We start from the raw sequence: 16368 nt of genomic DNA, 5'->3' as shown, positions 1-16368 counted from the left end.
GAAAATAAAATGACGAATTCGCGCACCTCAGAGAACGTGCTATAAACACAAACAGCACACGAATTTGTATCCACAATAACTACAAGTAAGCGAATATTTTTACCATAATAAGGACGATGCAGGGCTTCTATACATGCGCGATAACTCACGGCCACCGAAGAGTATAGTAGGCAAGCATGTCTGAAATTTGACCACATGCATCGTCCAGGTACACAAGAGATATATTTAATGGACACCGGAGTGATAAGCGTGACCAGCCATGGCGTGCTATTTCAGGTGGGAGGTGACACGTAGACGGCGTTCACGTGCAGCACGTAACATACACCGTTCGGTGGTCTCGCACTCGGGAAAGCGAACAAACAAGCAGGCGCTGCATGATCTTTTCATCCCGCGCGGAGGAAAGATCTGGCAACCAGCGCGCCGCGAATCTTTCCTCCTTTCTGGCTTGTGCGAGGCGGCGCGTGCTGCTTGATGTGTTGCAGTCGCCTGGCGTGCAACGATTTGTGCAGGTAACTTTAGCTCCTTTTGTGAAACAGTTACATGATGTCGGCTTATACAAGAACGCCGTGGAACCACTGTGTAGTCAGTGGCGGCAGTAATAATTACATAAAGCGGATTCTCTTGACCTCGCAAACACGTCACGCGCATCATCAGTCGCGGTGTGTGGTTGCGAACTATGGCTGCAACGGTTACCACTCCACGAAGAGCAGCGGCGTCTGCGGATTGTTAGCGTGAATTGGAAGTAACTTTACACCATATGATTGCTTGGCGCGGGAACTGAAACATAATACTGCGCGTGTACGGCACACTCTGTGCAATCCTGACACACCTAAGAGCCAATCGTGAGCATACTTGCGTCAGCCACCGGTATCGTTCTCACTTTATTGTTTACTATACGCTATAGGTCTACCTTGGGCCTCCTGTATGAGGCCGATATGGCGTGTAGCTAAACACAGTGACCACGGCGGTCGGTAAGCTTTGTGCTTTAGCACCACCCTCCAAAGCAGTAACACGAGATGAGCGCCACATAATGAAAAAAGAAAGCCGATGGCTTATTGTGAGCACACGATTTCCGCAAAACAGGTCGATGCATCGTAGAGGACGCGGGACGAACAAGACTGAACAGAAAAATCGGTTTTCATCGCCTTGTGCCGGCATGCTGTTATTACTCACCAAAACTATTTTATTCAGGGACGAAAACTGCGTTTAACAAACGAACTAGTCGCGCAATGTATCTATCAATGTATCGAACACTTGTGGAAGTCAAAACGGCGTCCACGCTGTTACAATCACCTCGCATGTTTCTTTGCTGCTGTGCACGGGCTCGAGCCCGGCCCGGCCCGTGGGCCGGGCCGGGCCGGGTAACAGTTTTTTCACGGGCTCGGGCCGGGCTCGGGCACGGTGTGTGCTTTTTGACTCGCTCTGATGCGGGCCCGGGCCGGGCTCGGGCTTTCGTGCATCTAATGTTCGGGCGTCTCAACTCCAAGTATTTTTCGGTCTCGGGCCGGGTTCGGGCCGGTTTGAGTCGGGCTCGGGTCGGGCTCGGGCCTAAGGTAGAGGGGTGCCGTAAATTTCCGGGCCCGGGCCGGGCCCGGGTCTCGCCATAAAAGTTTGATCGGGCTGTAAGAACGGGGCCCGGGCCGGGCCCGGGCATCGGCCGTGCAGCCTAGCCTGGGCGAACTACAGGGAGAATGTTGCAATAAGAGCACATACCTGAAACGAATGTTTATAAATACGCAACTGCTCCGCGAGACCGGCAGTGTAGGTTCAGATATATGCTCGCGTTTCGCACTTGGTGCTCCGTCCGCCTCACCGGCAGCAGAAATTCCGGCCGTGTCGAGTCCAAATCACTTCAGTACGTCTCACGGAATGCTTTCCAACGTAGAAGACGTCACATCACAATAAGTAGACTATGCCAGCGCGAAAACAACTCCCAGCATCTGCGCCAGCGAGCACGTACACCTGACGTACAACACGGAGCATTATTAAACAGCTCATATATAGAAGGTGCCACTGCGTACGCAAAATGGCGGCGCACTGCATAAAATGGTATCCGCTTTATGTTAGGCGTAGGCGGAGCACTTTTCAACATTACAATCGGTGGCGGTGGAACTGTGTTTCAATGTGATAATGTTTGTGGCAGTTGGTCAGTATGTGGATGCATGATCTCTTATACGGGAAGGGATTACACAGAGGCAGAAATGAAAGCTCCACGATTCTAGCCATCCTTGTCGTTAGAGTCGAAGTAGCCACCAGTTGTTTGAGTTCTCTGAACGAGAAAGAGGCGACTGAAGGTCCGTGCGACTAGAGCCGCTCCCAACTTATGGAGTTACCCCGCCTTCGAATTGGACATTTTCCACGACCTCAGATTTACGTAAGCAGCGCATTATGTATGGCAAGTTAGCTGTTGTTAACCGCAGTTAGCCCACGGGTCCGTTACTCAACCTAACGAGCTAGGCACAGCCCCTGAGGGAATGTCTATTTTGTCCTGCGTTCCCCTCGTTTCGAAAGAACGAAGGGGCATCGACGCAACGCTCTTGAGGCTCGCATATGCTTCAGTTAGCGTTATACTGCAGCGAGACTGCCTGCCTAGCGGAAAATTAGCTGTAACGATTCCAGCACTAAAAATATCTATATACGCGACGATGGAACCACAGCGTGCGGCACATCCATGTTCGTTATCTCTTTTTCTTTCCTCTTTTTTAAGCCGCCGAATCAGCCGATTCGGCTGTATATACAGAATGCCAACTCCATGAGCGGGTGGCACTAAAAGCTCCGTAAATGAATACGAAGCACTGTGCTGTGTCAGGTCGTTCGCAGTATACGCGGCCGGCTTGTACAGTACACTAGCGCTTGCCTGCGGCGCGTACGCCTGACATACTCGGCGTATACGTGGCGTTTAGCGTGCCTCTGCGCGCCGGTCGAAAAAGAAAGAAAGAAAGAAAGAAAGAAAGAAAGAAAGAAAGAAAGAAAGAAAGAAAGAAAGAAAGAAAGAAAGAAAGAAATCAATGAAAAAAAAGTTTCGAGTGTGTCGACGCGGTGTTGTTTCTGCCCGTTTCTCCTTCCGCGCGAGTGACCGACAAACGAACGGCCACCGAAGGCGCCCGCGCGGAAGCACGGAACTGGCTGTTTGAATCGATCGACAGCATACGCTCGAAGGCTTTCGAGATGCCCACTCGGAACGGGCATTGAACATTTCGACGAACCGGCAGTCAGTGCAGCCCGAGTAAACGGCAGTCGCTTTACTGGTGCGCGTCTGAGCGCCGCGAACACTGTTACCAATTTGTGCAGCTCGCGCGCGCGGCTCGGAGCTAGAGCCCTCGAGAACAGGGGAAACGAAAAAAAAAAAAAAAATAAGGGGGGGGGGCGACGATCGCGTGCGAGGACGCGCGTCGCGGCTCTTGCGCGTCTCGTCCTGTCACATGTGTCGCCCGGCGTTCCTAGGCCGCCCGCCGTGCTTTGTTGCAGGCGGTGACGCGAACACACCGATCGATAGCCGGTTGCCGTCCCATTCTCTTATCCGCATTCTATCTTTACAAACAATGCCTGGCCTTTCGTCGCACACGACGGGAGTGATGTGCCACCGAAAGGAGGCGGACGGTTCCGAATGATTTCTGTCAATACACGAGAAAGGGGGCTGCTGGAGCTGTTGCTATACGCAGGCCGCGCATAGAGACTCGTGCGGGGTATGGAGCTATATAGTCGCCAGCCACGGGGATGAACACAAGCCACGACAGTGTACGTGAACCTCTCGCTTCGTTTGTTCTTCCTTATAGCATACGCAGGCATGATATACAGGGTGTTTCAGCTAACTTTAGCCAGAGTTCAAAAATATGCCGATGCACTCTAAGACAACGCGACCAAATGCATGTTGTTTGCTTTTGTATGTAGTGTGTCACGCAGTTTTTTGTGTTTTCCTTAATTAGATAATTAGTCAGGATTAATTAACCAACTTCTGAAGCAACGAATCTAATTAGAAAGTTGCAGAGCGGTTTGCAAGACGTCCGAATAAACAGTTTCTGACTTTCTATATTTATTAAGTATTAGTGTTTTTCAGCTTACTGATGATGCTCGCGAAATACAAAAAAAAAAAAAAAACACCACGCGACATGCCCGCTTACGCTTCGTGATTACACTGCTCCCAAGCAATCCGCGCACAAACATCCATAGGTGCGCTGCCGCTTAAAAGGCGATCAAGCCATGCTCGTGCTTCACTGCAGCTGTGGGCTGGGGCCACGTCGTGGTGATACCACATTGGGTCAAGCCGGGCTAGTGGCAGGTTGCTGAAGTCTTCAACCGGCCCTTTGAGGATCTCACTTTCATACCTCTTGGCGGTCAGAGTGTTGTTAAAAACCACTAGGCCAATGATTGTGCTGTCATATATGCCGCACCAATCGTTAAAAGACCACTGATATTGGTGGCGGGATCTTCCTAGTTAGTGGGGATTTCGCTCACTCTACAATAGTGTGCGTTGTGGATATTTTCTTGGCAATTTCGGGAATAGTTCGCCTCGTCAGTCCAGAGTACATTGGTGAGAAAGTCAGAATCCTGCTCGTCCTGAATCCAACTCGCAAAGTCGAGTCTCATTTGGAGGTCCCTTGACTCCAGGCACTGATGCAACTGCAGATGATAGGGGTGCAGTCCAGCTGTTTTTCAAAATCCTCCAGGCGGTTGAGTTGGACACACCGAGCTGTGCGCTCACGCTACGCGTGCTAGCGTGTGGACTAGCAGCCATGAAAGACAAAACGTTGGAGCGAAGCTCATCATTTACGACTGAAGCTCTCTGCCTCTTTCCTGTGAAGGTTTGCTTCAGCAACTCGTAGGCGTTGAGATAGGGCTCGGTCGCTCACCCGGGTGCCAGCTTCGAAATATTCTTGCAGCCTGCCGTCTCTGTCCGCCTGCAGCTCCTACATAGGGCAAGTATCGTGTCTGCTTTTTCCTCGTTGGAAAAAGGCATCCGGAAATTGCTCGCGCTTTATCCGCCGATGCACGATAGCCTGTTTATCGCTGTCCGGAACTACCACCGCGTCCGTTAGTGACTTTACGCAGCGCAAGCTAGCTTAAATCGAACAGCCGACGCTGGCGTCGCTGCCCTGTCGCCTTTTAAGCGCTAGCGCACCTATGAATGCTTGTACGCCGAACCCTTGGGAGCACTGCAATCACGACGCGCACGCGGGCATGGTACGTGGTGTTCTTTTTTAGTTCGCGGGCATCCGCAGTAAGCTGAAAAACAGTAATACTTAATAGATAGAAAGGCAGAAACCGTCTATTCTGACGTTTTGCAAACCACTCTACAACTTTATAATTGGGTTTTTTTCCCCTAGCTTCGCTGCTTCAGAAGTTGGTTAATTAATCTTGACTAGTTATCTAATTAAGCAAAAAACAAAAAAATAGCGTGACACACTACATAAAAAGTGAGCAACATGCATTTATTTGGTCGCGTCGTCTTAGAGTGCATCGGCATATTTTTAAACTCTGGCTAAAGTTAGCTGAAACACCCTGTATATATACCGGGTGTCCCAGCTAACTTGTACCAAGATTTAGAAAAAAAAAAAAACAAAACAAGAGCTCTAGAGAAATAGTACCAACTGCATATTAGCGGTATAGTAGTGTCTACTTACAATCAGTATTTTTGTCAGCACTAAATATTAATTAATTCATTGTTTTTATTTGGTCAACGTTTTAATGATTGCTTGAATTCTCTAACATGTCAATTATAAAGTGGTAGAGCGGCTCAAATAACCTCGGATTCAAGCATTTCTTTTCGTGCTAAAATTTGTTTTTGTCGAGAAAAAAACAAAAGCCCGCGAAATACGAAAAAACAACAACCACGTGATGGGGCACCTTGCGCGACTCAAGCGTGAAATGGGTGAACAAGCACTGCACGCACGAACAAGCACGCATTGCAGGACCACGTGAACAGAGAACAAATCCGGACGCGCACATACCAGCCATAGCTTAACGCGAACTCGGTGGGCCTTGAGAATTGGTTCGATTTTGAGAATTGGTTCGAATTATACAGAGAGAGAGAGAGAGAGAGAGATGGGAAGGCAAGAGAGAGAGAAGAAAGGGGAAAGGCAGGGAGGTTAACCAGATGGGAAGATCCGGTTTGCTACCCTGCGCTGGGGAGAGAGGGGAGGGGGAGGTAAAGTGACAGCAAAGTAGAGATAAAAGAAAGTAAGAAGCACAGACACAATCACAATCGATCACAGGTGGCACAGCACAGTAGCACTTGCAGCACTATAAACATCTGTCCGGGCTACAGCCGCTTGTCCAAGTCTGTTGCCCTTAGAAACTGCAGCAGTGCCCTCGTCACCCTCCGCTGCGACGGCTTGTGATGTCGGCATTCTAAAATAAGTTCCTCTGTTAGAGGTCTCTGGTCAAAACGCGCAATCGCGTGTACGAGCGATCTTCGCGGTAAATTGTAGCGAGGAGAGTCACAGAGAAGGTGCTGTAGAGTCTCCTCGCTACCACAGTCATCACGCGAGGCGTCGTCGGCCCATCCGATTCGGAATGCAAAAGACTTAGTAAAGGCCACTCCTAGCCATATTCGAAAAAGTAGGGTAGCTTCTCGACGGCAGAGTCCAGCTGGGATGCAAAGGCGTAGAGAGGAGTCTAAGCTGTGCAGCCGGTTGCTTTGAAAACTTCCTGCGTTCTACAGGGAGAACGTGATACCACGGGCGAGCATTCGAGGTTTTCGAGCGGCATCTGTCCTTGATAACGGTATTGGTTCCTCTTCGTCGCCTTGAAGAGCCGACCGAGCAGCGTTATCGGCGTGTTCGTTTCCTACGACGCCGCAGTGACTTGGAAGCCACTGAAATGTCACGTGGTGTCCCTTTCTCAGTCAAGGTATGGATTAGTTCTCTAATCTCGAATACCAGTTATTCGTGTGGTTCACGTCGCAGGGCTGATAGCAAAGACTGCAGTGCTGCCTTCGAGTCACTGAATATTGACCATCTTCGAGGTTGTTCTTGGCTGACGAGACGAAGTGCAGCGCGAAGAGCTGCAAGTTCCGCAGCCGTCGATGTCGTTGGGTGACACGTCTTGAAACTGATGGTGGTGGCTTTCGCTGGGAAAGCCACGGCTCCAGAGGAACACTGGAGAGTTGCCGATCCATCAGTATAAATATGTACGTGGTCGGAGTACCTTTGGTGCAAAAGGAGCACAGTGAGTTGTTTAAGAGCAGGTGACGACAGCTCAGATTTCTTTCTGATTCCTGGTACGGTGAGGTGCACTGCAGGTCGATCCAAACACCATGGAGGAATCGATGTCTTAGTTGCGGGGGAGAAGCCTGATGGAAGGCGAGTGTAATAATTCGAAATCGTAGTGCAAAATGATGCCTGCGGCCTTTCTGACGGTAGTGTTGCCAGATGATGGGAACGGCCCCGGGCAAGGTGCCTAATGTGCACTCTCAACACTTCCACCGCAAAGCGCGTTTGTATGGGTTGGTTCCGGGCGATTGAAATAGTCGCCACTGTCGATGTGCATTTCGGTAAACCAAGACAAACCCTTAGAGCCAGAGCTTGAATAGCCTGTAGAGCACGAAAGTTTGTCTGTCAAGTGTTGGTCAGTACGGGCAAACTGTATCTCAAGATGCCCAGAAAAAGAGCCCTGTACAATTCCAACATTGCATGTACTGACAATCCCCAAGTCTTTCCACCCAGAAACTTGAAAAGCTGGGAGATAGCTGTCAAACACTGTTTCAAGTAGGTCACGTGCGGGCTGGCTATGCGTACCCTACACTTGAGAAACGGAAAAACGGGATAGCAGGGGCGGTATTCTGTAAGAGTCCAATTAGTGACTCTTACAGAATTAGTCGCTGATTGGCGGCTGCTTCACGTGCAGGAAGGTGCAAGTCAGTCTCCTTCCTGCACGTGAAGCTTTCTTCTTCTTTCTGGGGTTTTACGTGCCAAAACCAGTTCTGATTATGAGGCACGCCGTAGTGGAGGGCTCCGGATTAATTTTGACCACCTGGGGTTCTTTAACGTGCACTACAACGCAAGCACACGGGCGTTTTTGCATTTCGCCTCCATCGAAATGCGGCCGCCGCGGCTGGGATTCGATCCCGCTACCTCGTGCTCAGCAGCGCAACGCCTTAGCTGACTGAGCCACCACGGCGGGTAATGCACGTGAAGCAGCAGCGAATCAGCGACAGCCGAAATGGACAGTCCACTAATTGGACTCTTACAGAATACCGCCCCACATAAGAAGAGAGAGCGAGTCTGTGCGCCAAACACTCGTAAATGAACGTTGACTAACTTAGTCGTAGACGTTCGTTGACATCAGTTGCCTTCAAGAAGCGCAGATAGCGCTTTAACGGCTTAGTGAATACAAGATTGCCTCGGCTGCAGTGTATACCAGGATCTTCCGAGAACCAATGTTGAATTAAGAAAAATAAAATATAATGTATATTGAGCAAAGCACGGCAAGAAGGATATGACAAAGAGAGGAACGAGACGTGTTGCCACTGATGTTCTAGCGACGTATATCCATGCAAGCGCCGCGACGCCCACACGGATTGTTTAGCGGATGCCCTTTGGACGGCTCTAATTGCACAAAGCGCAGCGAAGACACCCACTCGGCGCTATATGTAATCGCACGTGTGCCTTGCCTCTCTCTCTAACATCAAAGTTTGGAATCGAAATCGGCAGTGACACCTTCACCAGGCAAGCAGCGCACTTGTCTCGTCGGAATGCAAATACGCTCGTATACACCGTGACTTGGGCGCACGTTAACGAACCCCGATGCGGTCAAAATAATTCTGTAGCCCTCCACTAAATACGGCTGCCTGTGTGTTGTATGGGACATTAAACACGGCATATATATATATATATATATATATATATATATATATATATATATGTCAAACCAAATTCAGCGTACACGTGCATCTGCAGATAAAGAGAATAACTACCCACGATAGAAACGTTCCATTGCAAACGAGAAATAACGCGGGGCACAAATGGAAACAAATGGCCACGCATGTTCTCAATTGCACCTCGTTTTATTCGTTGAGGTGCGTAGCACGTTGGCAGGACCGATGTGGGTGTGTAACGTCAAGCTTTCAGACGTCGATTAAACATGGAGATAACTGCTGCTCGCGCGAGAGATGCATAATTTGCGGCTCTCACACTGCGGAGTGAATCGTCGCAGTGGCAGAATGACTGCAGTGCGTCTCGCTGAAAGAATAAGCTTCCCGGTTTACCACCTACGGACGAAAAAAAAATTACATAAAAAGAAATAAAAAAGGAAGAAAGAAAAAAAAGCTTGAATATACGGAAAGGCTGCCCGTACAGAACTCGAGCAAGAGCTCTAGTCGAAGTAAAGATACACTCTGCATGGAGTGCTCAACCGACGACTTTATTTCCTTTTTACCTTGAAATAAGTGAAGCAGCAGCGTAGACGACAAATGCCCAATAAGCACATTGACTCGCCGTTTGTTCCGTCAGCCGCAGCTGTTTTCTTTCAGAATTAGGTTACCAAAATAAGTGATATTCTATACGCGTTACAGAACCGAAGCCGTTTATTGCGGGTTCTTGCGTCCTCGTGTCAAGCCTAAAATGAAGCGCCAACCACCCAAAAGCACGAGTGCCAGCCGTATATAAAACGACGCGCTCGCGAACTTACTTTGTGGCGCCTGGGCTGCGCATCGCTGATAGGTTTTGCACATTTGCCAAATCCCGTTCGTTGAATAAATGACTTACGATGAGCTTTCTGTATGATCTAAGAGTGCCAAGTTTAGAGAGAAGGCGTTCCATGCGCCTAAGCAGCGAATCTGGCGGGTGGCGCGCACCAATGATGTTTCCGAGCTAAGAGAAAATTGCCGCTGTCCGTGGATTCTTGTTTCTTTGCTCGCAAATACTTGAATGTAGTGCGACAGGCTAACGTGTCGCTGCGGCCGAAAGTCGAAAAAAAAAAAAAAAAAAGGGGGCACGACATATCACGCATTCGACACAAACGAGAAAGATTCGATAGAAATGTACGGCAGCATCAAAAGGAAACTGAAGAGAGTCATACGTGTTGAGCGCTTTATGGATAGCTTTTGGTCTATTACGAGGCTGGTCACGCCATATTTGTCGCCGGTTTCAAAGTCGAGTCGCGTGTGAAGTCGGCGCTCCAGCAAAAGCTTTCATTGCTTTTCCTCGTCTGTAGCTATATCCCGCGTTCTCTCGCGAGAACGCAGTTCGCATGCGTGTACTACACTTAGCCATCGTTGTGTCGAATCGTTCCCTCCCGCTGGTAAGCTGTGACACCGATTGTTAGAAGCGCGATCCATTAGAAAAAGCGATGCCGATGCGATGATTCAGCGCCGAAGGACAGCGGCGCCGCTCCGCGCCCGGGCAACAGCGCGCGTTGAGAAACCGAAACCAGATGGGTGACTGAAGCAGACGATTTGTTTACGCCGCAAGCCATCGCGAGCAACGAGCTATCCCTGCGCTTGGCGTTGCGTGTGCGTGCGTGCATTTTTTTTTTCTTTTTTTCCAAACACACGGACGCACACACGTGCGCAAACTCGGGAGGCAACGTAAAAAGAAGCGGCATTCTCCACAGTATCGAAAGTAGATGCAATAAAAGGGAGAGTCTCTGATATCGTCTGCAGCAGCTGTCAACCACCGTAAGTGCGGCAACAGCTGCGTGAGAGTATAGACAACGAACAGCACCAAGAGCGAGCGAAACTGGCGCGGATAACATCTATAGGCTCGGCGGCGACGCACACAAAAGAAAAAAAAACGCTGCACAAAGCTCGTCTCGTAGCGCCAAGAATTTCCCTTTCGCAGCCCCGCCGCACTGTGTGGCGGTATTTTCCAAACACGCGTCGCTACGCAAATGACCTTGCACACACGCACGGTTTACGAGCAAAGACGTCAAGCCAATACACCACTACGTCGTCACGGCAGGAAAATGTGGTCAAGCCGGCGGCTGTCGCCGTTATACGACTGCGTTATCGCCGGCGGGTCGGTCGACCCGCACCGACAAGACGGCTGCACGCAGCGGCTGATACCAGAGAGGTGTGTCGAATCTCGCCCAGTGCAAGTGAGCGCGTGCCTGCAAGCGGGACATTGCCTCGCGGAAACTCACCTGGCAGCATGGCGTGCGATGGCAGAGTCGGTTTCGCTCGTTCAGTCGCGGGCTGCCGGCGAAAGGAGAGACACGAAGAAGCGCTGATTATCCTACACTTGGACAGTTGTTTCTGGAGGTGCGCCAGACGAGGAACGCCAAGTGGCACGATCAGCGAGCTTGTGCCGGCGTGCCGAGCCGACAGGAAACTGTTCCTCAGCGCATGCACACGGTCAAGTGGCAAGGAGAGTTCACGGCGTGGACAGAGCGTGTTCGGCCCTAGCCAACGCGAGCACTGTCATCTGCGTTTGTCCTTGTCGAGAGGAGCGCGGCACACGCCGGCAAATGGGTCGGGTCGCCTCTGACTTGCCGAAGCGAACTTGCCGGGCTCGCACCGAAGAAGAGCCAAGAGCTGCCGAGAGCGCCCGCGTTCGGACTCGGCGGAATCGGCGAGGCGTACTTACGTGGCGCCATCTCTCGTCGAGCGCGGCAGCCAAAACGCTGTCGTCTGCTTCGTCTCGCTTTCGCAGTAGCGCGTTGCCGGTCTTTCAGCGGAATGGCGTTGTTTTGGCAGAGCGGTGCCTGTGCAACAGCTGCCTATGCAACAGTGACGCGTCTTTGGCAAGATTGCGAACTCTCTTTCTTTTTTTTTTTTTAACCGCTAGAAACAGCGGTCTCATCGGGTCTCGAGTTTAGCGGCAGAGAGTGACGGGAGTAGTGATCGCCCTTGTTCTGAGAATCCTCTCTCAAAGCAGAGGCATCGTCGGAGGAATCGCTTTCACGAAACTTGTTGGCTCTCTTCTGCAGAAGTATGGAAGGCTTGGATCAATCAGAAAGATGACGCTGCCTCTCGTAATGTTCGCGAGCTTCTCAGAAAATATGTCCGTCGGGAAGGGAAATGAGGGGAGGGTGAGCGACTATATTTTCGTTTTCGACGTCACGCAATCCCTTAAGTGGCTGTGGACAAGGTGCCACCATTTCTCTTTAGCATTCAATGTAAGAATGCTGGAGGGGATAAGTGGTCTTGGTATTATCACTTCTCGAATCAAACTCAGTATTTATGAGTGAGGTAGTAGTAAACTGGCAGCTGGCTATCGAGGGAAAAGAGTATTATAAATCTTCTCTCAAAGTAAACTATCTTTGATTTTTTACCATGCGAACGTGCCAACTTTCTTGAGTAGTGATAATTTATGGCGCGTTACAGCACCCGAGGCAACGCTTGGGATTTACGTGCCGTCATACGTGCCAGAGACCTTAGCGTAAATGTGCTACCCTCGGAATGTCCGACGTGCACGGAAATATCAGCAGGCGGGTGTGTTTGCGTTTTGTCCATTAGTTGGAACGCCGCTGCTGCCACCAGGAAAAATGACCCAGACTTGAGCGTTCTCAACTACCCGTTTGATACGTAAGCGCTGAACCAGGTGTGTCCTTAAGTCTCGGGTGAGCGGTGCCTCAAGGAGGTGATATTACGTGTGCTTGGTAATAAAGAAGGACTTTTGTGCCTACGCATACTCCACCCCCGTCAAGGATCTTCAAGCACAATTTAACATTAACAGCCTGCAGAGCAAACAAAGTCTTAGTCACATCTTGATGAGACACCGGCGGTATAAAATGGCTGGTAAACTTCAAGTAAACTTCCAGTTGGCAGTCAGCGCTTGTCTGTGGTATTTGTTTCTTCGTGTCCACGTTTTATTCCCACTGTTCAACCTCAATCCTAAACAAAGCCCCATGGTCTTGCGCAAGTGGGCCATACTATAATCAAATGGCGGTTTCGCACATTGCTCGAGTAGAAAGTATCGTCTGATTTTCTTGGATAAAGGTGTCATTTCAGGGCGACAAACTGGGGCGTTACACATATTGAACGAGTTTACGGACGTTAAGTTGTACTGGCCGCGAGCAGATGAACTAGTACACTATACTGGGGATCGCCACGCAAAAGGACAGAGACAAGCAAGAATGTTCGACGCGAGCGCTGAGATTTTTCTTCGTCTTTCGCAGTGGTTTTGCGCTTTAAATCATCAATGTACTCCAACTGGCCCAGTTTAGTACTCTTCGTTGCATTAAATTATAGAGTTGAGGCCTCAAAGCTGCACGGTGTGTTATGAGGAAGGCACTAGTTGAGGGCTCCGCATTAATCCTGAACACCTGGTGTCCTTTGACGTGCAGCCGAGGCACTGCACGGGTGTACGAGCGTTCTTGCGTTCCACATCCATCGGAATGCGGCCGCACGGAGGCAAGCCCGCGACGTCGTGCTCATCAGCAAAATGCTATAGCAACTATCACGCCGGACGTAGTACACTATATACGTATCGTTGTTTCTTTTCTTCCTTCTTTTTTTAATCACTGAAGAATAATCACTACCGAGGCCAATACGACCAGCGCATTAAAACGTTTCGTATTCTGTATGCTACTATAATATGCAAACACAGCGCCCAAACGGGTGTGTCTTTATTTGTTAACTTATTAATTTGTTTTCCTGTGCTCGTGCTCGAGCTTCACGGTGACTCTTAAGTTGCGAGAACCACCAACAAGACACTTCGTGACCCGGTGTGGGAAGTGTAAACCGTACATTCTCCACGTTATCAAGACTCGTAAAAAAACGGGACGTGGAAATGAGTAAGACTAAGTGTAGGCTTCCCTCTCCTTCTTTCTTTATTTATTTATTTATTTCTTTATTTATTTATTTATTTATTTATTTATTTATTTATTTATTTATTTATTTATTTATATTTATTTATTGCTTTCTCCGCGTTGTGTTAACATAAACCCGTAGTGATGAGCTCATGTTAAGTCGTTAGACGCGCGAATTCTTTCTTCTCTTTTCTAGGCATGTTCAGTAATCCTTATAAGGAATGCATCTACAAAAGCGCTGAGCGCAGATAGCGTCTGAGAGTTGAACAGGTGCATGAATAAAGAACGGTCATAAATACCGGATCGTGCATCGAGCGGTATAGTGCGCGTGGGAAAGGGAGTGGAGGGAGGCGTGGAACAGTCACCGTCCAATGCTTTACGATGGCTGCCAATGGAGTATTCCCCGTATTCTCAAACGATTCTCCACCAGAATCTCATCCTCCACTCGATGACGATGCTCATGATGACGCTGTGGCCATGCCCTCTGGAACGGGCTGATGTTATGTAACCTTCAACTGAGTAGAGCACAGCTTCGCCCCTCGACTATACAGAAGAGGCTACGTTTCTAAAGAATTTCCGTGGAGTGTTAATGAAGCGCAGCTGACCACCTCTGTCGAGGGGCGCTCATGCCATCCACTTAATTCTATATTCCTACTTTCTTGAGTCGATGTGACGGGCTGAGTGGAAGAATGTTTTAGAACACTTGAGTCAGTCAGGCAGCCCCGCCCCGGCGCGTTCTACATACCCACCAACGAGCATGCACTGTCAATGAGTGTGCTATACATTTGACGACGTTGTTAGTTGTGACGGGTGATGCGTCGGCTTTACGGCCATTACCAGATGGTTTCAGTTTAACGCACGCAACGACCTTGTGCGTATATAGAGTGCGCATGCATAGAACGTGACCATTCCGTTTGGCGTTGCGTGCGTATGGACACTAGAGCACTGCACGGGCTCGGGCTTGCCCGAAAGCCCGGGCCCGGCCCGGCCCGTGGGCCGGGCCGAGCCGGGTAGAGCAGTTTTTTCACGGGCTCGGGCCGGGCTCGGGCACGGCGTGTGCTTTTGACCCGGGCCCGGGTCGGGCTCGGGTTTTTGGACGCGGGCCCGGGCCGGGCTCGGGCTTTCTGCGAGTTATTCTCGGGCTTCTCAACTCTGAAAAACATGTATTTTTCGGTCTCGGGCCGGGTTCGGGCCGGGCTCGGGCTTAAGGTAAAGGGGTGGCGGGCCGGGCCGGGCGGGTAACGTAGATTATTTCCGGGCCCGGGTCTCGCCATAAATGTTTTAATCGGGCTCGGGCGGGCCGCCCAATGTAAAAACGGGCCCGGGCCGGGCCCGGGCCGCAAAAATCGGCCCGTGCAGTGCTCTAATGGACACATCTCTTACTTGCGTGCGCTCTCGCGACATCCCGTTGCTGCCGAGAGCGCTGAATGTTTTGCGAAATGGCGGGCGTAAAAGTGAGTCATTTGGTGAGCGATGCAAACATGGAGGAAAGAAATATTCTTTTTTTCTTCCTACATGGATGCGAGTGGTGTCTGTGCATAGCTGCATTCTTCAGTCGCATTAGTCTTGGCTTCACAGATAAACCTATAAAATAATATGTGGATCTGTTCCATGATGTTCTGGGTTCAAATACGTTCAAAGAAGAGTATATATTCTATTGCACACTAATTCCAAGATTCTTCGCAGTGGCATCACATTGCCGTCAACTTCGTAGCGGCGGGCGGCCGGGATAAGCGGCGACGGTCCAGGCAGCGCACAAGCGCTGCGACTTGTTGCGCTTTGTATGCTTTGAACATCGCTCCGGATGGCCGCACCATACCTCGGAAAGTAAGTATTAATGCGTAGCATTCTTTGGCTAGGTGCCCGGAGTAATTTTCTGCTCCGTTCCGTTCGTCCTTCCGTTTCATGTCCCAGAAAAGCCGTAGCGCCATCTATAGGCTTGAATAGGTGAATTTCTGGGAATATACAAACTTCTGCACGCTTACGCCTCCTATAGCTGTGGGGCGCACGAACCTCCACGCGATATTTGTCATGAGGCATGGGTGGGATCATAGAGTTTCGTACAATTACTGGAGGTAACTGTGGCGTTAGAGTGTATAGTACGGCAGCTGCAAGCAGGGAAGTTCAGTCACCCGCCGTGGTTATTCAGTGGCTATGGTGTTGGGCTGCTGAGCACAAGGTCGCGGGATCGAATCCCGGCCACGGCGGCCGCATTTCGATGGGGGCGAAATGCGAAAACACCCGTGTACTTAGATTTAGGTGCACGTGAAAGAACCCCAGGTGGTCCAAATTTCCGGAGTCCCCCACTACGGCGTGCCTCATAATCAGAATGGTTTTGGCACGTAAAACCCTATAATTTAATTTTTACCTTCTGCATTTAAGAAAATATCAATTGTCGGACGAAATGCATGGGCGTTCCAGTTTGCATAAAACATGCACAGGAACGCCCATGTATTTCTTCGGACACTTTGAAAATTAATATCTCGAAACTGGTTCAGTCCTGAGAATTCGTTCCAAGTGGATACGTTTTGCGAACTCAGCGGCTATAATTCGTAGATTGAAAGATGTGCCATAAAATAATTAATTGAAAAGTTAATTAGCGTAATCATGTTAATTATTCAATTAGGCGTTCTTATTTCTCGTGGAAGTAATGGCCGCCTCATTGAGTAGTTTAGATCA

The 16368-nt window shown here is 49.8% G+C and overlaps 1 protein-coding gene across 2 annotated transcripts in view; it reads right to left on the bottom strand.

Annotated features, from left to right (window-relative positions):
- The window catches only part of LOC119436890 (dual 3',5'-cyclic-AMP and -GMP phosphodiesterase 11-like), a 526778-nt gene extending 515279 nt beyond the window's left edge, over positions 1-11499 (bottom strand). For both annotated transcript variants that reach the window (XM_037703920.2, XM_037703921.2), the window contains exon 1: positions 11080-11499. In XM_037703920.2, coding sequence (XP_037559848.1) covers positions 11080-11089 — 10 coding nt within the window. In that variant the 5' untranslated portion in view covers positions 11090-11499. The remainder of the gene's footprint in view (positions 1-11079) is intronic.
- Between the last annotated feature and the right edge of the window lie 4869 nt (positions 11500-16368).

Source organism: Dermacentor silvarum, chromosome 1, assembly GCF_013339745.2.
Source record: "Dermacentor silvarum isolate Dsil-2018 chromosome 1, BIME_Dsil_1.4, whole genome shotgun sequence".
NCBI lineage: Eukaryota > Metazoa > Arthropoda > Arachnida > Ixodida > Ixodidae > Dermacentor > Dermacentor silvarum.
Note: the sequence above shows the minus strand (reverse complement) of the source record. Positions and strands in the feature narration are given on the sequence as shown.